The sequence below is a fragment of the Ursus arctos genome, unplaced genomic scaffold, assembly GCF_023065955.2.
Source record: "Ursus arctos isolate Adak ecotype North America unplaced genomic scaffold, UrsArc2.0 scaffold_37, whole genome shotgun sequence".
Taxonomy (NCBI): Eukaryota; Metazoa; Chordata; class Mammalia; order Carnivora; family Ursidae; genus Ursus; species Ursus arctos.
This window is the reverse complement of record NW_026623053.1, coordinates 675,179-698,618: the sequence shown is the minus strand read 5'-3', so window position 1 is coordinate 698,618 and position 23,440 is coordinate 675,179. Positions and strand designations below refer to the sequence as shown.

The 23,440-nt window shown below is 45.1% G+C and overlaps 1 protein-coding gene across 1 annotated transcript in view; it reads left to right on the top strand.

Annotated features, from left to right (window-relative positions):
- LOC125282191 (uncharacterized) overlaps nucleotides 1-23,440 on the top strand; it is an 89,954-nt gene that overhangs the window by 56,598 nt on the left and 9,916 nt on the right. Inside the window, exons 5-7 of the mRNA XM_057306416.1 lie at nucleotides 17,273-17,335; nucleotides 22,742-22,794; nucleotides 23,205-23,229. Coding sequence (XP_057162399.1) covers nucleotides 17,273-17,335; nucleotides 22,742-22,794; nucleotides 23,205-23,229 — 141 coding nt within the window. The remainder of the gene's footprint in view (nucleotides 1-17,272; nucleotides 17,336-22,741; nucleotides 22,795-23,204; nucleotides 23,230-23,440) is intronic.

Genomic DNA, 23,440 nt, shown 5'->3' with positions numbered 1-23,440 from the left:
TCCTTTGTGTTTCTAACATCGCCAGCCGCCCCTGCGCTCTTCCGGAGCTCCCGGTCTCAGTCTGGTTCCAGTGAGCGCACCAGAGCTCTGGTTTTTAGTCTGGTCGTGCCATTTTGCTGGCTTTAAAATGGGCAGCAGTCATGCGATTCCATCAGTGAAAGCAACCAAGGGCACATGTGGGTGCATTTCTTCAGCCAAGATCAACTGAGACCCCGCTGTGGGCCACGCTCCATATTAGATGCTGGGAACAAGTTGGCTGTATCCTCGAGGTTCCCAGTGCATACAACACATGACAAGCTGCCCATAGAATGGCTCTGTCTTATTCATCCCTGTATCCCTCATGCCTCACACAGTGCCCAGCATATAGTAGGAGCTCAATAAATAGCAATTTCCTTGGAGAGTGGGACAGTGTGGCAGTCAAGTCTCTGGCATTTGGAATCTGGGAACTTGGGTTTGAATTACAGCCTGTCCAGTTATGTGCTGTGCAGCTCTGGGCAGGTCACTTCATCTCTCTGAGACCCAGTTTCCTTGTGGGTAGGATGGGAGCTTAGATCACAGGGCCTGTGGGGGGTTAAGGAGCTTATTTGTGAAAAGAGCCTGGCCCGTGCTCAGCGCTCAGATTACACCTACCTGGAGTTAATGTGGTCACCATAATGTCAGCGAGCTCTGGCAAACAATCCAGTCTCCATTCACTTTCTGGAAAGTGAGAAGGCCTGACAGACCGCCTCTGTGTCATCCACACTAGGAACCACAAAATCAAAACTGGTGGTTGACCTTCCTTCCCTTCATCTCTCCTTCTTCCCTCCCTCTCCCCTGCCGTGCTCTCCCATTTCAACTCTTCTCTCTGCTTGCTGCCCCCTCCTCCCGAAGGGAGCTACATTCAGGTAGGAATCTAGGGAGGAGGTTTCCAGGAGCAGTCTGGCTTACCGGCTACTTTGCAGACTGAGGTGGGAGACTAGGGTTGTGAAATCAGAGAGAAGTAAATATGTGTGATGTTTGTCTTGTTTTCTTCATATATCGATGACAAAAGAGTAGGAGATATTATGTGGATGGGTTTCAGGTGTGCTCTGCTATTTAAGATGATCTTTCCCTGAGACCTGCTCCTTCCTGCTCTGAGTCTGCCAAGCAGCAAACCTGGTTCATGTTTGAATCTCGTGTGTTGGGAACTGAGCAGGGGAGTTACCGGGTTGGGTGTGGTATGACCCCTGCCAGAGGCGGTCTGGTGGGATACAGTCTGTCCTGCACACTTGAGCTGGAGACAGAGTGCTTCCCTGCGAGCCAGGTGCGGGAGGCCCCGGGGACCATCTCCCTCTGCACCTTTCGGTCTCGGACCAGCCCCTGCAGGGGCCACCCTCAGGTCTGCCCTGGGGGAAAGGGTGCTGCCAGGGAGGGCGGCACAGAGAATGTTCCCTGTGGGGCTCCCACACTGCTCCCAGGTCCTGCTGCAGAAGTGAGGTGGGTGGCAAGCCCTGGAGCACATCTCTCTCCTCCTCTCCTCACCCACATCCCCGGTCCTGGGATTAGAATAAAACCTGCACTTGGCTCCATGGGAGAGAGGCCCGGATGCAGTGGCCCGGAGACCCTCCCTGGCTGGCAGGAATTCTAGAGGTCTGTGTGAAGGCTGCTGGGTAGGCTGCATACAATGGCTCTCACGGTCCCACTGAGCTCCTGGGACTGGCCAGGCCCAGGACAGAGGCTCTGAGCACCAGAGCCAGAGACCCTGCTCCTGTCAAACCTGCTGCTCCAGCTACACAGCGATGGGCCTGCTTCCCACCTTGTGGTCATGGCCCTCCCTGGGTCCTCCCCTCAGGCCTGCACGGGGCCTCCCCAGTCCTTCCAGGGCTTGGCTCTGGGGGCAAACGCTGGCAGGCACGAGTGTTGGTGGGGCCGCACCTGCTGTAGAGCCCCTGTCACTCCCCTGACAGAGGAGAGGAATTTGAACAAGTTAGTTTCCTTTCTTGCCTCTGTGGAGATGTGTGGAGGGCTTGGGTCACCTCGCGGCAGCGTTTCTCAGGCTCTGGAGATGACTCGTGTACATGAGAACCAAACAAAGCACTCAGATGGGAAGGAAATTCCATGCAGTGCGAATTCAGAATATGTTAAGCAGTTAGGATTAAAATTGCATACATTTCACTTTCCACTTTTGTAAAAAATAAAACAAATACAACTTGTATTATAGTTGAAAAAGCAGTGTCTTCTGTCCCCTCTTCTTGTGGGAATATATAAAGGCATAAGAGTAATGATGCTAACATGAGGTGTACTGATTGGCTTTTACCTGAAAGTCACAGGCAGGGTTTGATGATGAGTGAGGAAGAAGAAGGAATGTGAGCAAGGAAAAGAGGGCAGTTTCAGGTCTCTGTCCATTGTGCAGGTGCCGGTGTCAGGATGGGTCGTACTGCAGGTGAGGTGGGGGCAGGGTCCCCACTCTCAGCCTCTGTCATCAGACTCCCTCTCCTCACAGACCCAGAGGGCGGGACTTGGCCTTTCTCACCTGGAGTTAAGTACGTTAACTTCCCCAGTGGGAGCTTTGCATAGAGAGGAGCTTCCCTGCCTTCCCCTGGGACCGTGGTGAAGCTTCCTTGCCCACAGGATAGTTTCTGGACTGGAAAGTTGGGTTGGACTCTGTGTTTCAGCAGCTCACTTAGCAGGGCCCAATTCCTTCTTCTTGTCCCTGGACGTGCGTCCCAGAACCCAGGACTCCAGATCCCTGATCTTGGACACCAGCTCCCCCAACTGACCCTGTGTCTTGACCTCATTCTTCTGAGTGACCACAGAGCAGAAGGGACACGACAAACCTTTCCCATGGTGCTCCTTCGGCCATGAATTGATGCACTAGCGACCGCGGATATAAGCACAGTTTAGGTACATAGCTTTTTCTGGATAACCTGGGCAGATGAGACATTTGCTTCATTCTTTAAAATGTTTGGCCAGACCCACTCTCGGGAATAATAAGTATACTGGAGTTTCTTAATGACCCAAATGACCATGAGGGCTTGAGGTTTTATCCTCTTTGCTTGCATAAACCTGTCATGTACCTAGTATTTCTCATCCCTCTACAAGAATATGGCCTATAGCATAATACAAATATGAATATGAATATAAATATAAATAAATGACTCTTGGCCCGGAACTTCTGATATCTGAGATGCTATTTAGGGTAAATGGTGCAATTGGTCATTCAGCTTTGACCTGAGCTGGTGAAATGAACCAGATCTGGGGTGTCCGATATCGTAGCCACCAACTACCCGTGGCCTTCAAGCACCTGGAATTCAGCTCACCTGAATTGAGATGTGCTCTGAGTGTAAAATGCACACTGGATGCCGAAACCAGAATAAGAAAGAGAACTTAAATTATTTTATTGAGATTTTTAAACACTGTCTCATTGACGTAAATGCATGTTGGTGTGATACCATTTTTCCAATTACAATTCTTTTAACTTTTCTCCTTTTACTGTGTGTAATGTGGCTACTAGAAAAGTTATGATTGATGCAGGTGGGTCACATTAGACGTCTGCCAGACGCTGCCAGGCTCGGCTGAGAGAGCCTCCAGCTCGGGGAGCTGGTCCCACCTGGCCGCCACTCAGACCCGGAGCAGCAGCTGAGGGGTGGAAACAGTCAATGGGGAGCTCAGTTCAGCATCTTGTGGGACAGTCCAAGCTATGATCTGGTTAAGGAAAAGGAAGACTTGGTCATCTCTCCAGCGTGGGTATTGAAAATCTAGTCCTGCCCACAGCTCCGGGAGCAGAGAGCCCAAGTGCCCCCAGTGTCTCTAGGTGCACATGCTGTGTTGGGATTGAGTTGGGCTCAGAAACACTTGCTGTATTAGTAAAATACTTCATTCCCCAGACTTTGCTCTCTCATATTTGCCTTTTGTGGAACCCTGAGAAGTTAGAAACAAAATTGCACAAGATTGGGTGTGTCCTCTGTGAGATTCTTCTCGGGTTTCCCACTCCCTCAAAAGGTGACTCGGTTCTGGAACAAGAATGATCCACAAGGGGCACTTTCTGTGAATGTGTTCTCTTCCCACCTACCATACCAGCATTCACCTCTTGAATCTGATTCATTTTAATTTAATTCTAGGAGAAAAACGATTTGCTGATGACAGAAAGCTTGTGCCACAAATGATTTTATTCAGCATTGACCAAAATTTCAAAGGGAGCTACACGTTCAGAAAATTTGAATTTGAGTATTTACAAATCTCAAGAATTGCCTGTGGCCAATAAGTATAATTTTTTTCTTGTCTTCGGGACAAAATCAGTCATGTATTTAACTTCATCAACATTACTCCATATATATTACTCCATATATATAGTTGTAAAAATTCATGCTTCATCATTAATCCACACCATGGAAGGTAAAATTCCAATTTCAACTCGACTCATATTTTCTTAAGATTAAAGCCTTCAGCTTTACTAATTAATAGTCACCCGTCACTAATATCGGTACAAATTCTCTTTCACTTTAGCTCAGCTATTTAGAACATGCAGGTCCAGACTGATGGCTACACAACCTATTTGCTAAGGAATCATGGAGAACCAAGCAAGGGGGATGGCATTTGGCTCTGCTTCATTCCCATCCTCTGAGATGGATTCTTCACGTTGATTTTATTGCCACACAGTGACTAAAAAAAGAAATCTCTTATTGCTACCATGTTTTATTGCACAGTGAAATATAAAAATACAGGTGTATCAAAACCATGAAGCCAAATCTATGTGAGATTCATAATATGGGAAGGTCATAACAACAGTTCATAAATTATACATATTTTAAATATCCTTTTTGGCGAACCCTCAGAGAAATTTGAGGGGTTTTTGTTGTTGTGCCTCACTTATTTTGTGTTTTTCTCTTCAAATAGAGAAAGCCCTGGTGGATTTTCGGGCTTGAGTGACACCTGAAATTTTGGTGAGTCCAGTGGTCACAAACACAGCTGGCCGCTAGGTGGTGCTGCGTCTGAAACTATGCCAGCTCTTCCCTCTTCCCTGTCCCCACCCAGGCTTACCCCCTCCTCCATTCTACTATCTGAAATGCCCAGCAGAGGGCAAGGACCCATCTGATTCCACAACTGCTCAGTTTAGTAAACATTTCTGTTTCTTGATAATGAGGGGTATCTTCACCACCTGCTCCTCACAAGACTACTAAAAATTAGAGCAGTTTAAACTCATAGGTAAATGTTCAGCCTGCCTTCTTTCTGGAAACCATTATCCTTTTTATAAGGAGGAGAGCGGCAGAGGAAGAGGGAGAGAGAGAATCTTTTTTTATTTTGTTTTATTTTAAAGATTTTATTTATTTATTTGACAGAGAAAGAGACAGCCAGAGAGAGAGAGGGAACACAAGCAGGGGGAGTGGGAGAGGAAGAAGCAGGCTCCCAGGGGAGGATCCTGATAGGGGGCTCGATCCCAGACCTCTGGGATCACACCCTGAGCCGAAGGCAGACACTTAATGACTGCACCACCCTGAGATCATGACCCGAGTCAAAATCGAGAGTCAGACATTGAAGTGACTAAGCTATCCAGGCACCGCATTAAACCTTAATGACATGGCAAAACTCGGCTAAATCCAGTCTCCCCTCAATTATTTCTACCTGTAGGAACCTTTCCTTTTGTCCCAAGACAAGTCATTTCTTTATGTTGCTCTCCCAGAACAACTTATAAATGCTGCTGCTTCTTCTTTCTCCCTTCTCTCTTTTTAAAAAGATTTTATTTATTTATTTTAGAGTGAGAGCACTCACAAACAGGGAGAGGAGCAGAGAGAGAGAGGAACATACTCCTTCCTGAGTGTGGAACTGACACAGGGCTGGAATCCAGGACCCTGAGATCATGACCTGAGCTGAAACCAAGAATCCAATGCCCATCTGACTGAAGCACCCAGGTACCCAACTTATAAACATTTCTAATAGAGTTGGTTACTATTCTTTTCTTTTTGGATGGGTGTGGTCTTAATTCTTTTTGAATGAGACAAATTTAATAGCTGGGTCTGTGGTCTTGATTTTGGATATCAACTACAAGGAATATCCAGCAAAAAGTAGACAACAAATAGTTATTACTGGATTGATGTAGAATTTAATTTTATAACTTGAAATCAATCTGATTTCCCTTATATTATCTCTTGATTTTCATGCTCCCTACACTTTCCTGCTTATCTAGGAGTACTGTAAAACAATATAACATAATTGAAGGGAGAAAACTTAATTGGACATTATGCAAAGAATAAACCAAAGGCCATTTACCTAAGTTGTGGTACGATGTCAAGAAGGGAAATATGGGGGTCCCTGGGTGACACAGCGGTTAAGCGTCTGCCTTCGGCTCAGGGTGTTTTGGGATCGAGCCCCACATCAGGCTCCTGCGCTATGAGCGTGCTTTCTCCTCTCCCACTCCCCCTGCTTGTGTTCCCTCTCTCCCTGGCTGTCTTTATCTCTGTCAAATAAATAAATAAAATCTTAAAAAAAAAGGGAAATATGAAGATGTTATGAAAATTATTTGTAATTTCCCATCTCAGAAGTAAAGTCTACAATTCTCATTATTCTTGGACATTTTCAAATGTATCCAAATTTGTGGTGAACAAAAGAAAGCAAATATGAAACTTATGAGTTGCAATATTTAGAAATGGTGGTTGGATTTGACTGTGAGGCACACAGCCTTCTAACAGGCTATACATGCTGTGGGGTCACACTTTGGTCAGCCACCACAGATTCAAAAGTCATACACTTTATTAGCATTAACAAGGGGTGAAAAATGGTGTGAAATGGCTGATCAGTAATAATTGTTCTGTGAATATGAATTTTAGTTTGGATAAAAGACACGATATGATTTACTGCAACTTTAGATGTCTCGTTTCTATTATGCTCTCTTGCAAAATTTTCAAAAAGGAAAGGCTGTTGTCCAATTTCAGGTGGTCTGGGGCCCGTTCCAGTTTGTCTAACAATGTTTGAAAATACATATTTGCAATCATGGAGAAAAACAGTTGGGGAGAAATGACTGGGTCCAGAGAGTGAGCTTTGAGAGAACACTTCCCAAAACACTTTTGCTACTTTGAAAAAAATTGAAATATAAGAATAGGTGTATTCCTTTTTACATCAGTGGGGTCTGTGACTAATTCCATAGAGATAGATATAGACCATTTAATATTGGGTTAAAAGAGATCAGGAGGAATCCCCATTTTTCATTATTTTTTTAAAATGATTTATTTGTATATTTTAGAGAGAGAGAGACAGCGTGAGTTGGAGGAGCAGAGGGAGAGGGAGAGGGAGAATCTCAAGCAGATTCCATGTTGAATGCAGAGCCCAATGCGGGGCTCCCTTAGGAACCCCCATTTTTCTTAAAGAGGGTTAGCAGACATGGCTTAAGACAGGGCTTCTCAACCTTGGCTCTGTTGACATTTGGGGCAAGGGAACTCTTGTGGGAGCTGCAGGGAGCCTGGTAGCATGTGGAGCAGCATCCCTGGCCTCTACCCACCAAATGCCAGTAGCACCCGCCCCACAGTTGGGAACCTTGAATGTACCCAGACATTGCCGAGTGTTCCCTGGGGGCCAAAGCACTCCCTGCTTGGGGACCACTGGAAGCCAATAGAATGTGTCCAGAGAACTGGGAAGATACACCCTCTGGGTATAATATTCTATTATGTACCCCTTAATGAAGTAAAAATAATCTCAGACCGAAGAGACATTGACGGAATGTAAATACAGGGAGAGCGAGAACGCCAATGGAAGCCTCATCACCGTGTAAATGCCTGGAGAACAGGAGTCAAGGCGAGTAGAGAGGAGCCCTACATTAATTTATTTTCATTCATTAAAATGATTGATAATCATTCATTCCATTCATGGGTTTCTCACATTCTCCAGAGGGTGGCTGAGGAGAGAGCAAGATGGAGAGTTTAGATGAGGTTGATTAAACCGTTACTGAGCCACTACCACCCATGCCTGGCAACATGTATGTAATTTTGTCCCACATTGACTCTGGGTTTGAGAATCCCTGGCACAGATGTGAGTCTCAGTACTCAGTCTGAAGAAGTGGATTATTTCAGGATGTTCATAAATCAAAGTGCAGTATAGCCTGAGGGAGCCTGAACAGCACTGGCCGATAGGATTCCATGAGTAAACGATCTCTGTCTGCCCTGTCCAATATGGTAGCACCAGCTCGGAGTGGCTCTTGAGCCCTTGAAATGTGGCCACCTTTCTTGTGTCACATGTGGAAATGTGAACATTTGGGGGATAGTGAATTAAAAATACATTGTTTAGTGTGCCTGGGTGGCTCAGTTGGTTAAAATGCCATCTCTTGATCTCAGCTCAGGTCTTGATGGTTGTGTGTTCAATCTCTGCCTTGGGCTCCACACTGGGCAGGAGCCTCCTTAAAAAACAAAACCAAACCCAAAACATCATTTACATTTACTTCACCATTTTCATTTCTCTTGTTTCCAGTGTGCTTATTAGAAAACATGAAACCATGTCTGTGTCTTGCATTAGGTTTTTATCAGAGAGCCCTGATCTAGAAGGTGGAGAATTCTGCCCTGTCAGGACACCTTGAACTCAACCCTGCTCTGGGTTAGTATCTGGGCCAGGCAGGACCTGCAGGCAGAGCTGCGGATCCGCCTAAGTTCCGATCCTTCTCCCGTCTCAGCTCAAAGCCCAGTGAGGATTCTAGACTTGGTTTCCAATCGGCATTTCAGATCTCTCTCGGTTTGGACCATGTGCCCTTGATTTTGTGTGTTCATTCGTTAGCACTAGAAAGGACATTTACTTAGGACCCATTAGGTATTTCCACTTTAAGGATGAAAGGATTTCAGGAAACAATAGCATTTAAATCACAGATGATCCTGCCATTCAACTGTCCAGGTGATCTCCCTCTGGGAAGCCACCATGAAGTAGTTTGAAGAGGCAAGCCAATGTCCTGTCTGCCTAGCCTTTCTGGAGAAGTGCTTTGTGGAAAATTTATAAATTAATTAATTAATTAATTAATTTCTGGTTCCTGGCACAGGACTCCTAAAATCCTTGCAGTTTCCTGAGGGATAGGAGAGACTTTTGTTAGTCATAAAATCTCCAACAGACCTCTCCAGAGTTTAGGCTAAATAGCTGACATAGGGTGGGGCCCAGAAATGGCATCACAGTGGGGCTGGTCACCAGAAGGACCAAACTGGGAGTCAAGGATTGGAAATTTCAGCCCCAGCCACTGGCCATCTGTGAGGGGAGGGGGCTGAAGATTGGGTTATAAAAAGTCTTGAACAAGACGTTGGTGAACACATTAATATTCTGGAAAAGTGATTTTCCCCCAGAGAAGGCGTGGAAGCTCTCCGCCACTCCCCACCCCCTTTAGGCCTTCCTTGCTCCACACATCTCTTCCATTGGGCGTTTCCTGAGTTGTATTCTTTATAATAAACTGGTCGATGTAAGTAAAGTGCTTTCCTGACTTCTGAGTCGATCTTTTTTTTCCCTTCATTCATATAACTTTTATTACAGTGTATTTATAATTGTTTTTTCCTTTTTTAAAATTTAAATTCAATTAGACAGCATATAGTACATTGTTAGTTTCAGATCTAGTGTTCAATAATATATCATTTGCGTATACCCCCAGTGCTCATCGCATCACGCGCCCCCCTTAATGCCCATCACCCAATTACCTCATCCCCCCCACCTCACCTCCAGCAACCCTCAGTTTGTTTCATATACTTAAATGTCTCTCATGGTTTTTCTCCCTCTCCGATGACCTCCAGTTCAGTTTTCCCTCCATTCCCCTATGATCCTCTGCACTGTTTCTTAGAGTCTACCTATGAGTGAAACCATATACTTGTCTTTCTCTGACTGCTGTGTTTCACTCAGTATAATACACTCCAGTTCTGTCCAGGTCGATGTAAGTGGTAAGAATTCATCCTTTCGAATGGCTGAGTCATATTCCTTTTTATACATGGAGCCCATCTTCTTTATCCATCCACTTGTGGATGTAAGTCATTCTAGTGAAATTATCAAACCTAAGGAGGGGGTCTGAGGGAGTACCTGACCTTGTGGTTGGGCAGAAGTGTGGGTAGCTTGAACACCCCATTTGTGACTGGCCTCTGCAGTGGGGACAGACTTGTGGGACTGAGCCCTGAAATCTGTGGAGTATGAATTGAATTGTTGGAGAACGTGGCGAGTTGGTTGTGGTTGGTGTCAGGAAATAGAGCACACGGGTGTACTTGAAACGTGAACACATCTCCTCCCTCCACTGCACCAATTGACTGCATAAAGCCCCCCCTATGGGGGTCCTCTGTGCTCTGTGGTCCCTTGGAAGAATGGAGTCAGGTTCGACTGGCAGTAGGGGAAGTTGGTTTCCAAGATCAAAGATGTGGAGCCTAGCTGAGAGCTATTCCCTAGGTGAAGCCGTGGATGCCGAAACAACCCCACTGCCCCCTTCCTCACTAACGACTCAGAGATTGTGATATCACAGTTGGTTCCCCACGAAAGGTGGGAATTATCTGACTTTGGGCATTTTATGGGCCTGTGCCCCTCAGTCCCAAGTGCAGAGTAGAGTGACCTGGTAGGTCTCTGATAAAGACTGACGGTTGAGTCCTGCTCTGGACACAAGTGAGCCACCCGACAGAGTCCATTATCAGGACAGCTCGGTTTCTTGTGAGACATCTATTCTTTGGAGGAGCGATCGCCTCATACACTCTTCCTTTCCCGTTGCTTCCCCACCTCCTTTGGGCTCTTGACTGGTGCCCTTGTGGAAGGTCTCCCTGCCATGCCAGACCTCAGGTGGAATCTATTTCCTATGGAAAGCACCTGCCTCGACTCTTGATTTCCCTCGCAAGACATGTAGCACAGTCTCGTCCTTTTTCCTGGCTTTGTGGGGGAAAAATGATACTACTAATGTGTGTCTTAACCTTTTGATATGGAAAAGGATGTGGCTACCCCAGAGTCCAAAAAAAAAGCAAAGGCTTCAAAAATCATACTGCCCCCTATGTCTGGTCTTGCTTATTTCCCTCCTTACAACATTTTTACTGATTCACTGCTTAATGATTGTGAGACAAGGTCTCACTTATAGGCATCATTAATTGAGTCCTGAGTTCGATGTTCAGGACAGATTTCTGTGGGAAGGTTTATTGACTGTGGAAAGAGCAGAGGGAAGCCACTGAAATGCAAAAGGAATATGTGGGCCTCTTCTATGTCCAGGCTCTGCATTCTGACCAGTGGCTGAATTTGTTTTTTCTCTCCAATGGGTATGACCTCAGATGTAGATACACCCAATGACAACCTCATGATTTCTGCTACCCTGAGGAGTGTCCAAAGTGGGTATTCGGTTCAGATAGAATCTGAAAGAGGTGCTGAGAGGTTCAGCTACACAACTGGCATCATGGACTCCCCTTGGTTGCCCTCTGGCCACCCTACTGGGAAGTAGATCTGGGGAACATGCAAAGAATAGATGTGGGCATTTGCAAAGAATCTGTTCACTAACTCAGGAAGTTCCAACTGCCTGCAAAACTTGGATTCTGGATTGTGGATTTGAGAACTAGAAAGCCCTCGTTTATTTATTGGCACTGGGCCTAGGGCTGCTCTTTTCATGGACCCCAAGTTCTACCTAGTGGGGATCATCCTGGGTGTGGATATGTGAAACCTTTCATTTTCTAACGTCAGCATTGTGTCCTGGATGAATTCCTAACCTTGTGACCAGGTTTACCAAAGTAGTACTTTACCAAAGTAAAGGGGTTGTTTTATGCCATTATCTTCTGGGGCTTGATCTCACGAATCTGAGATCATGACCTGAGCCAAAATTCAGAGTCCAAGGATTCACCAGGTTCCCCGACTACATACAGTTTTTTGTTTGTTTGTTTGTTTGTTTACCATGTATTATAGTTCCTTGGTTAAGTCCATGGCACTTGGTTTTGTTCTAAAAGGTTTCCTTCTTTATGTATATTTGGAACTGGTTCCTTCCGTTTCCACTGCTACTTTTCATGAACAGATCAAAATCCTGTGTCTATTGAGTGCCCATCCATCAGCCAGAACACACACTGAACCCTGCATTTTGGGGAGTATTTAAAGTACTTCATTTAGAAAAGTACTAGTTGTATGTATTGCCCTCAACCCGTTCACTATTACAGAAATGCAGTGGTGAAAATACAGTGATATTTCCCCCCTCATTATTCAGGAAAGAGTCTGCTTTACATACACATACTGACCAAGAAATTCACAAAGGTTGAGAGGTAACTAAGTACGTCCTCTCAGCTATACACAGAGAAAAAGCAGGTAGTCTGCATAGACGGTGAGAGAATGACATAATTTCATTAGTATATACTTAGAGAAATATGATTTGAAGAATGGAATTTCTGTGAACACTGCTCTTCATTTCACCTGGGACCCATTTTAAACTATATTCTAGACATGTCTGGTGACTGGAGGATAGAATGGGTGGGGATGGTGTTTTAAATCAAGAGTGGGACCTCTATTTATTCTCAATCTGTTTTTCTTTTCCCTCTTCACCCTGAAGTTTGGCTAGTGACTCTTTTGGGGGGGTGGCAGGTCATCCCCCCTCATGTCTTTTATTTTCAAAAAAAAAAAAAAAGAGTGAGAGAGTGTAAGACTGGGGTTCAACTTTCGAAACAAAGCATTTACTCTCCCATGCCCCCCTTATCTGTGAAGACAGGCCCCTGTCGACACCAGAAGTTGGCCGCTGTGCAGCTGCATTGACTCTGAAAGGTCTATGATGACACTGTCGCCATGGTGACTTGAGCCACACCTCTGCTGTCCTTTCCAGCTGGGACTCTTTGAGCTGACCCATTCCTAGGGATTGGTGTTTGCTCTGCTGCTCCAACTCAGAATGGGAAATTGCTGTGGTTCCTGCTGTGGTTTCTGCTGTGGTTCCTGCTGTGATGGTATGTTCCTAATGATCTTCTGAATGCTGTTTGCTAGGACTCAGTTCACTCTTTCTCAAACTATTTTTCTCATCGTTGAAAATTTCCTCTCTCCCAATTTCATCTACACATGTTTTATAGTTTTGTTTTATCCCTTGATTTCTACTGTTGGTGGTTCTACTGAGCTAGCAGCTTTGGTTTTTGTCCTCCATGGAGAACAATGGACTACTTCCATGATATCCTGCACCCCTCACTTGTCACCCCTAGGTTCTCAAGGGGGGGAAATACGGCAGTGTCTATGTTCGTTTAAGTTTTTTTAAGCATCCTAAATTCTATATTCACATTATGCATTTCTGAAATTTAGAGTGAACCCAGAAAGGTTGATATGGAGGACATTTATCATTATTTTCTCAATGTCTTACAATGTCTGCCCTGTACCGTTCATCCCCAAAGGGATATGGATTTCAGGATTTTGGGGACATGTGGGTTCGTTCCTATCAATAGTTGCCCCAAAGAGATCCTCAGAATATGAGAGTCTACGTTTCAATTTATGACCCCCAGACACACATTTCCATTTCTAAGAACTTTGGGTGTTATCCAAAATGACATTTTCTAGAGATTTCAATGGTATGCTACCACCCGTCCCATTCAGTGCCCCAGACGTAAGTATGGTGACAATAGCATGACCTTTTTTCCTCGGTGCCGCAATGAATAGCCGGCCTTTAATGTATGGTGAAAGATGGGTAACTGGTTAATGGATCGAGTTAATGAGTGATCGATAAGCAAGTACACAGATTATTAGTGATGCACAAAGAAAAATAGGTGATGTAGACACAAGAGCAGAGACACACGCATTATATATATAAGTATATATGTGTATATAGATGATTGCATACGTTTGCACATAGGATTGTAGCTTGAAAACAGAACGTGTCTACATTAAAGTGGTTTTGATGTAATGTGTTTCTTAGTTCTCCTGAACTTTCATCCAGATCTCTTCCCAAAAGCTAAGCTATGTTTTTTTTTTTTTTTCTTCTATGAGTTGACAAGGGTCTCAGGAACTCCTAGTTTGTTTGGAGGCACTTGTATTTGTGTGAGGAATAAATAATGCAAGATGACATTGTTTCACATGTTTGAAAACACAAGACTTTGTAACAGTGACCCTCCCTTCCTTTACACTGGGATTCATCTCATTTGATCTGCTGACCTTAAGACAGGCAACTGGAACATTCTAGAGAACAGTCATGGATATTTGTGGACAAGGGCCCCAGAGAGTGGATTCAGGGAGACAGCAGTAGATTTGCTCGTTTGCTTTTTGTTGTTGTTGTTGTTGTTTGCCTCTGATTCTGTCCAGAGGAAATCATGTTGGGGTAAAATGCTTGTATTTAGGCAAAGCAGCTGTGTGTCACAGAGCAATGGTCTGGGAACTCAGACTCCCAGATTTGAATCCAGCTCTGGAACTTGTGAAATTGTGAGATCTCAGACAAGATCTAGACCCTCTAATTCACCTTTCTGACCACGTGACAGGTGTTCATTCATTCAATGCTCATCACACACTTATGCGATGATTTGTTTCCTCTCCCTGTTCCTCAGGTGGAGGAACGGAGGCACAGAGATGAATGTGACCAGGTTCATGAACTCCTCTAAGTAAAAGAGCCAGGAGGTGAACCCAGGCCTGCAGTCCAGTGCTCGTGCTCTAACTACTGAACCGAACTGCACTTATGACTCAGTCATGGGATCAGTAGTTACTGTGCAAAGAAGCTTTAGCATCTGCATGGATGTCAGGAATTCCCTGAGCCAAGGGGAATCCCAAACACTGTTTGTCATTATGAGGTCACCTCGGTGGTCACATAGCCCAGGGAAGCTCTTGAGCCATAGATGTCCAGATCTTGCCATAGTCATTCATCTGAAAAGGACGTAGAAAGCCTGGTCCATTTGAAGCCATGATTGTGTTCAGTTCAAAGATTCTGAGGGTTTGGAGGCACCATTTAGGACAAGCCAGTCAAACTCTGTTTGAACACTGGGCTACTCCTCAGCACCTGACCTCAATCTGGTCAGAATGGAGGAGACCCTTTCATGGTGTTTGATGGCATTGTCAGTATGAGTAAGCCCTAGTCATGCCGACATCCTGTGACCTTAGGGACACTGCTGGGACAAGGAAAAATAAGACTCAAAGAACCAGTTCATGATTAACCTTCTGTCCAGAGCTGGTCAGTGCCTGGCCAATCAGTGTCATGGCATGGTCACTCTTCAGGGCATGGCACAAATAGAATAAGAATAGGGAGCATGCTGAGCGGTGCCTGGCTGGCTCCGCCAGTGGAGCATTTGACTCTTGATCTCAGGGTCGTGAGTTCAGTCCCCATGTTGGGCATGGAGCCTATTTTAAAAACAGAGAAAGGAATCAGGGACATAGTGTTGTAGATTTGATAACATTCTCCCCATGAGCCCTAAAAAAATGCTTGAATGCCATGAACTACACACTTTAGGGACAGTGACCAACAAGAACTCAAACACTCGTAACAGCCTGCTGTCCATCATCCTTGTTTGGACACGCTTGTCCAGCTAGGCCAGGGAGTGTCCATGCTCCAGTGGGGGCCTTTGCTCCTTCCGGAGCTCTCCCATTGTTGGCTAGTAAGTGCAAGCATGGAGAGAGGCCATGCTTCATGACTATATACACATAGCCTTGCAAAGCAAGACTAGAAGTCAAACAGCATCAAATGAATAATGGTGCTTGGTTTTCAATGATAGAACTTCATTATTGACAAATCGTCAACAATTGATGAGCTTCCTCACAAAGGATGTGAGATGAAATGCAACAGAAAGTCGTGCTTAGATCTGAATCTAAGTCTCTCAATAAAAGGTTGCTTATTATCACGTGCAAAATAGTATACAGCAGATGATAGATTTAAATGCAAAAGCAGGTCTGGGTGATCCTTATGGAGAGTCGTGATGGGGGAGCTTCTCCAGGGTGTGGGTATGGAAGGGTCCCTCTCTATGTGTCCTTTGTATATTCCCTGATTTTTTAAAAAAAGATTTTATTTGAGAGAGAATGAGAGAGCAGAAGCGGTGAGTAAGGGGGATGTGGGTGGGGGAGGAGAAGAGGGACAAGCAGGCACCAAGCTGAGTGAAGAAACAGAGGCCCGGCTCGATCCCAGGACCCTGAGATCATGACCTGGGCCAGGTCAGACGCGTGACCCACTGAGCCACACAGGCGTCCCTGAGGGGTCCCTCTCAAAGGAGGTGGGGCTTGGTCCCCTGCCACTGCAGGGTTTAGAGAAGGATGAGGAGTCTATAAGGACTGGATCTGGGGGAGGAAGGAAGGAACAGGGAAGGTGCCCATTCAGAGCCAGTGCAGTCCCGGTTCACTCTTAGCCAGGCCTTAACCCAGGCAGTTTGGAGACTTACTTAGATCAATACCAGTGAGATACTAGAGGTCATAGGCTTAATTTATTAAACCAGCAAAGCACTAGCCCAGATGGCCATTTTTCCAGTTAATTCACAGGAACTGCTCAGCCAGGGTTGGTCAGTTGAAGGGAAGCTAATTCTTGGTAGAGCTGTCATGTGACAATTAGTTTGGAAAGTCCTGGGTTCTGAATCAGCTTGGGAGCCCCGCAGACCACTGGTCCCTGAGGGTGCTCAACTGGTCCCGGGGAAGGCTCCACGTCAGACAGCTAGTAGGGTGAATGCTATGGGAGGATGGCCACAGTTGGGCTTCCCCTGGCCCTTCAGAGGGGCTTGTCAAGGGGCATCTGCACTGTGTTCTGGGTCAGGGGTTGAAACCTAGATGTGCGAAGGTGAGCTAGGATTTGGACTTTGCTGTTGGCTCAGGCACCTCCCCCAGGGCATCCACTGTCTCCCACAGACAACTCGGGGCTGGAGGATATGAGAAAGAGATGAGGGAGCCCTGGTTCAGGGCTGCAGGGCTTGATCTCAGGTATCTGGGCAGGTGTCAGGTGTTCTGGGACCTCTCTCTCCAAGGAACCAACTCCATTCCTGTCCCGGCTCCCCCACTCAACATTAAGTTGTCTCTATAGCTTGGCTTTGGTAAATAGTGCTGCCGAACATGGGCAGATATTTCTCTGAAATCTAGACTTGAATTCAAATGGATTTCTTATCCAAGAGTGGGATTGCTGGGTGTAATGGTAGTTCTTTTGTGAATTTTTTTGATAAAGTCCCATATTGTGTTTTCATAGTGACTGCATCAGTTTACATTCTCTGTGGGGTATTTGAAGGTTATATGAACCCTAAGACCTTCCAAAAGCCCTCTCTGACTCAGGTGGCTTTGCTAGGCAAATGATGAACCATGGGATCAAAAGTTTGAACTCTGATGAACTTATCACTCCTTTTCCTATGGCCTTCTGATAGCAAGATGTCAACAGCTCTTTCTGTTGTCATGCATTTCCCATGGTCTCTGAGAAAACAAAAAACAAAAGTGAAGAAAACATCCATATTTTCTCTAGGTCTCCGGAAGCTGGCCAGGAGAATAAAGCCGAAGGTTCACCCCACTTCTGACTCTGTCGAAGGTACCGTGGAAATTCATTCATTAAGTTGATTCAAGAATAATTATTCTAGGGGCACCTGGGTGGTGTCCAACTCTTGATTTGGGCCCAGGTCATGATGTCAGGGTCATGAGATTGAGCCCCGTGTTGGGCTCCATGCTGGGTATGGAGCCTGCTTCAGATTCTCTCTCCCTTTCCCTATGCCCCTCCTCTGCTCACACTCTCTATTTGTCTCTAAAAGAAAAAAGAAGAAGAAGAATCATTACACTAGTTTTCAGTGTCCCATACTTAAGACAAAAATGCCAAGCCATATTATTTTTGTTTCACATGTGACAATTTTAATTTAGCTGGTCACTCATCAGTTTATAACCACAGTAGTCAAATGGCATTTGCAACTCAAGTCTGTTCACATTTCATGGTAGGTATAGTGAAGCTAAGGAATGGACATTAGTCTGTTATTAAATATTAGGAAAAATAGATCTTTTATTATTTTTAATGAATAGACGTTATTACTTCAAATAGGTTTAGATTAAGATAATAATTGAGCAGATAATATAAAAAGTTTCCCTATCATCCTTATCCCTTGGCGCACAATTTCCACAATCCTTAAAAGCTTCATCAGTGTGGAACACATGTCACAAATCACAAACCAGCGTAGCGATATTAATACTCATTGAAGGCCAGCATCGCTAGGAAGGTCTGCTCTGTGTTGTGCAGGAGTATGGGTTTTGACAAATGTGTAAAGTCGTGTATCCACCATGTACAGAGTAACTTCACTGCCTTGAAAATCCTGTGTTTAACCTATTCATGCCTTTGCCCTTTCTCTAGAAATTTAACAACCGTTGACCTTTTGTCATCTCTATAGCTTTCCTTTCTCCAGAATGTCATCTAGTTGGAACCGTAAAGCATGTTGCTTTTCCAGACTGACTTCTTTCACTTTTATCTATACAGTTCACATTCGTCGATGTCTTTTTGTGACTTGATTGCTCAATTATTTTTTTAATCTTCTTTTTATTATTGTTTGAGAGAGAGAGAGAGAGAGAGTGAAAGTGTGTGGGGAGGGGCGGAGGAAGAGGGAGAGAGAATCTTCAGCAGCCTCCATGCTCAGCAGGGAACCCGTCTGACGTGGGGCTGGATATCATGCCCCTGAGATCATGACCTGAGCCCAAATCAAGAGCTGGATGCTTAACTGAGTGAGCCAGCTATGTGCTCCAGTAGCTCAGCTATGTTTATTACCAAATCGTATTGCATCGTAAGGGTGTATTGCCGGTTGTTTCTCTGTTCACCTAGTGTAGGACAGCTTAGTCGCCTCTAGATTTGGTGTTCGTAAATCAAGCCGATAGAAGCACTCCTGGGCCGGTTTTCATGCGGACACATTTTTCAACTCAACCGGGTAAATACCTAGGAGTGAGATGGCTAGATGACACAGCAAGACTGTGTTTTGCTTTGTAAGATTTGATAGGATTCACCAGTCAAACCATCTGGGGCCGGCTCTTCCTTTCTGGGAAATGTATTAACTATCGGTTAAATGTTTTTGATACCTGCCTGTTCAGATCATCTATTTCCTTTCAGTGGGTTTTGGTAGTTTTGTGACTTTGAAGGAATTGGCCTCTTTCCTTTCAGGAATCCTAGAATTTTTTCCATGTATTCCTTTAGAATCCTTTCAACGTGACGTCTCCTCTTTCATCTGTTGTTAATGTGTGTCTTCCCTCTTTCTTCATGGTTAGTCAGGCTAGAGCTTTATCCATTTTACTGATATTTACAAAGAACCAGCTTTTGTCTTGGTTTGGTTGATTTTGTCTGAGAGTTTTTTGTGTTCCATTTCATTGGTATCTGCAATTATAGGATTTTTTTTCTCTTACTTGCTTTATATGACATGACTCTTTTTTGCCTTGTTTTCTAAGGAGGAAGCCTATTCACTTTGAATCTTTCTTACTTTCCAACACGATGACATTCAGTAGTATAAATTCTCCCAAGCACTGCCTTTGCATACATTTTTGTCAACGTATATTTTCATTTCGTTTAGTTCAAAATCTTTTCAAGCTTCTCGTGAAACTTCCTCTTTGACCATTTTTAAAAAATTTCCAGCTATTTGGGGATTTCCCAAGATTTCTTGCTGTGGTTGAGCTCTAGTTTAATTTCATAGAGGTCTGAGAGCAGCTGTTGTATTGCTTCTACTCTTTGAGATGTGTTGGGGTGTGTTTTATGGCCCAGCATGTGGTCTCTTGCTGAATGTTCCAGGTGAGCTGGAGAAACAGTATATTCTGCTAGAGAGTCTGTGCTCCAGGAAACCTGGATTCCCTGTGTTCCCTTTCCTGTCTTCTCAGGGCCACGGTTTGTCCTGTGTCCTCCCCTCTCCATGGATCCGAGAGTGGTTGATTTTTCAGTGTCTTCAGGCTTTTTCTTGTTCGTAGGGTGGACAGTGATTGCCATGATCCTTGCATGTGGAGCCCTCTACTTTTGTCTTCATGTGCCTTCAACTCCCTTCTGAAATGTGTCTTGACTTCAAGATATTTGGGCACACGCTGCTTCCATTCATATAACCAGGTCTCCAAAAACAGCCGAGAAGCCTGTGTCTAGATGTCAGCTTACGTAGCAAAACACACGTTTTCTTTGACGTTCCACCTTTTACATTGGCTGTTATCCTAAGTTAGAGGTTTACAGAAATATCAGCCATATGCTTTCACTCAACGTGTTACCCTCCCAGAGGTATGGACTAGTGAAAATAGAGAATATATGTGTTTTTACATATATCCATTGAGTATCCAGCCTTTCACACACAATGACAGACCAAGAAACCCATTGACAGAGATGGATAGATACGCATGTACATAGGGAGTTAGTAACATAGAAAAAAGGTAACGTTTTGAGATGAAGAGACATATGAATTTCTGTATGTAGACAATTGCATCCTTGTGCACATAGAGCTCCAGCTTTAGAAAAGCACGAGCCTCTATTCATGTGGTTGTGAGGTAATGCACAGGTCAGGTCCCCTGAGTCTGCATCCAGCGTGCTGTGCAAAGGCGAAGCTCTGGTCTCTCGCATGGCTGGGCAACAGGTCTTAGCTTGAGGTGCTCACATGTAGGAGGAGGAAATCTCACAAGATGATAGAGTTTCACACGTTGTAGAACACGAGTATGTTAGGTACATAAGCTCTCTCCCACCAGTCAACTGGTGTTCGTCGTGTTGGACCAGATAGCTGTCAGGTCAGGCAACTAATTCATTCTGGAAGCATCATGCACATTATTTTGGGAAATGGCCACTTAGTGTGTCCTCAGGCAGTCAGAAAAAGCATTTCTGAGACCTTTATGTGACTCCTTAAACACCGGGTCTGGCTTAACATAAAGGAGTCCTTTTTAGACAAAACAGGTGTGCGTCATGGGGAAAGCACTGGCCTGGGAGCTTGGACAGCAGAGTTTGACTGCAGCTCTGAGTTCTGTGGAGTTATGGCATCTCAGATGAGACATTTCACCTCCAAGGAACCTTCCTGAGCATTTCCATGGCATGCTTTACTTACACTAACCATTCAACCCTCACCACCAATGCAGTACTTTGCTTGCTAAGGGCAGTATTCAGATGGAGAAACTGAGGCACAGAGCTGAATGCGCCCAAGCACACAAGCTCTTAAGTGGAAATGCCAAAATGTGCACCCAGATGGCTGGGCCCATGCTGCTACTCTGAGATACTGAACTGCACTTCCCACACTGACAAGCATAGCTCTGAGCCATGGGTTCAACAGAAACCATGCAGGATCTTTCCAAGGCCTGTGTATATATCTGAGCTGCATGAGTCTACAGAGATCCCAAGTACTGTCTACCATTATGAGGTGGCCTCAGTGGTCACATGGAGGGCAGACTTGGGCATAGCCCTTAGTGTGAAAAGCACACAGAAGGTCCAAACTGTCTGTCCAGCTCACAGATTTTGAGACTGGGAGGCACAACATTGAAAAACGTGGTAAATCTCTCTCAGTGTTGGGTCACTTCTCAGCGGCTGGCCCCAAACGGGAATCAAGAGATAGTTTAGTGCTCTTTGATTGCATGATCCCCCTGAGCCCCAGAAAGCCTCCAGTGCTGGCAATGACACACCCAAGCAACAAGGACAAATAAGAACTCCAAGTAACATATGGTTACTAACCCAGGGTCCGCTCTTTTTCCTGCACCTCTCTTACAGAGCTGAGGTAGACGACGTCGGGAGGAACCCAGGCCTCCCACTGTAAAGGACCATCCCATTAGTGGATGACTACTGCTAGCACGGAGAGCCACCCGACTCAGTGAACACATACATGAGACACACACTGGATGGGGAAATACCATAAGATTAATGATGTTATTTTTATTTATTTCATATTTTTAAATTTTTGGACTATCTTCTGTCTTTAGGGTGTCTTTATTTTTCATCATTATTATTTTTTAATGGAAGTAGTTGAGCTGACACACCATATTCCGTTCGTTTCAGGTGTACCTTTGCCTTCAATGGCAAAGCCAGGACTCTGTTTCTCCCTTCTTTGCTGCTTCTCTTCTCTGCATCTCCTTCCATGAAGAAGGGGGCTCACCAATAGCCAACTGCAGGCTTTTCTTTTTTAATGTAAATTCAAATTAGGTAACATATACTGTATTAGTAGTTTCAGGGGTAGAACTTAGTGGTTCATCTGTTGCGGTAACAGCCAGTTGTCATTCCATCAAGTGCCCTCCTTAAGGCCCATCACCCAATTACCCCATCCCCCCACTTCAGCAGCCTCAGTGTGTTCTCTAGATATATGGGAATATTACTCAACTGTTGAAGGACTCAAATCTTGTCATTGGCAAGTGCATGCTGTTAAACCAACCACATCCCTCACCAACCCCCCCTTCAGCAGCCCTCAGTTTGTAATATAGATACACTGTAAATTACTCAACCACCAGAAGGAATCAAATCTTGCCATTGGCAACTGCATGCTGTTTAACCAACCACATCCATCTCCACTGTTCTGTCGTTCAAGTCAAGCAGAGCTCTCTGAGTCATTCATGAGATAGAGCACCATGGCGGGAAGGTACTCTGTGTCCTGTAGTCTGTCTCCTGTTCAGATGGCCAGTTGGAGGAGCTTCGTCCTGGCAGAACAATTAGAGAGACTTTGCTACGGGCAGAGGGAGGGGTGGGGCTCCCTCACGACACCACAGTGTGCAACCAGGCGACCTCTTTTTAGACTAACTGACTCACATCGACCAGGTTGCCTTGAGCTAGAAAGTCAAAGGTCTGTTTCTCCATCGTTTTCTCATCCTCTTGTTTGCTTTTCCTCACCCACCAAGGAGAATGGCCCAGCAGCAGCTCAGCCCATGCTTCTTAGCCAGTCACTCCCATAGAGTCTTGTCCCGTGTCCATATCAACAGTGATCATAGAGTAATTCCCGAGTAGGACCAACAATGGACTGACACTTACTCTGTGTCCTTTCAGAGTCAACCAAGGAGGACCTTGGCAAGAAACCACCATGGCCCAACACATCGAGGGTAAGCTTGGCTGTCTTTGCCTGAGAAAGAAATGTTTCTTACTTGAGTTTCGTCTTTTTGAAGTGAGTTCAGCTATGACAACATGACAGTGTAGTTTTTAGACGTGAGGTACCATTTTCTTGGGGTGTTGGGAGGGGAGGTTGTAAACTGTGTGGTAGGGGACCTTTTACTCAGAAGCGGTATTTCCTCCCTGAATTAAGAGTTTTGTAATTGTGCTTCAGGGAATTTGAAAGATCCATCCCCCAGGAAAAGCTCATGCCTTTTCCACGGGTGCACACTGTGCTTCCTTTCCGGGCCTTTGTCTTTCCTGCTGTTTCTCATTTGGTTTTCAATAGTCACCAAGAGAACCATTGATGACACAGTATGCATATGACCTGACTCTCAGGGTGTGTTCTTTTCTGTAAATTCAGGTGGCCCCAGAACCATGTGGAGGTGGTACGTATTCTGGAATCAGTCCCTTGCTGAGGAAAAACTCCAGATGGTAAGGCAGGTTGGGGGGATGTCCTCACTGTCCTCAGTCTGGAGAGCCGTCTGATTCCAGGTTCCTGGTAGGACTGAGGCTTGGGAGTGTGGGGAAAAGCAGACTCCAGGTGAGAAACTATGTGCATGTGTCTCCAGTCCTAGGAAACCAAGGCATTCCCCCTGG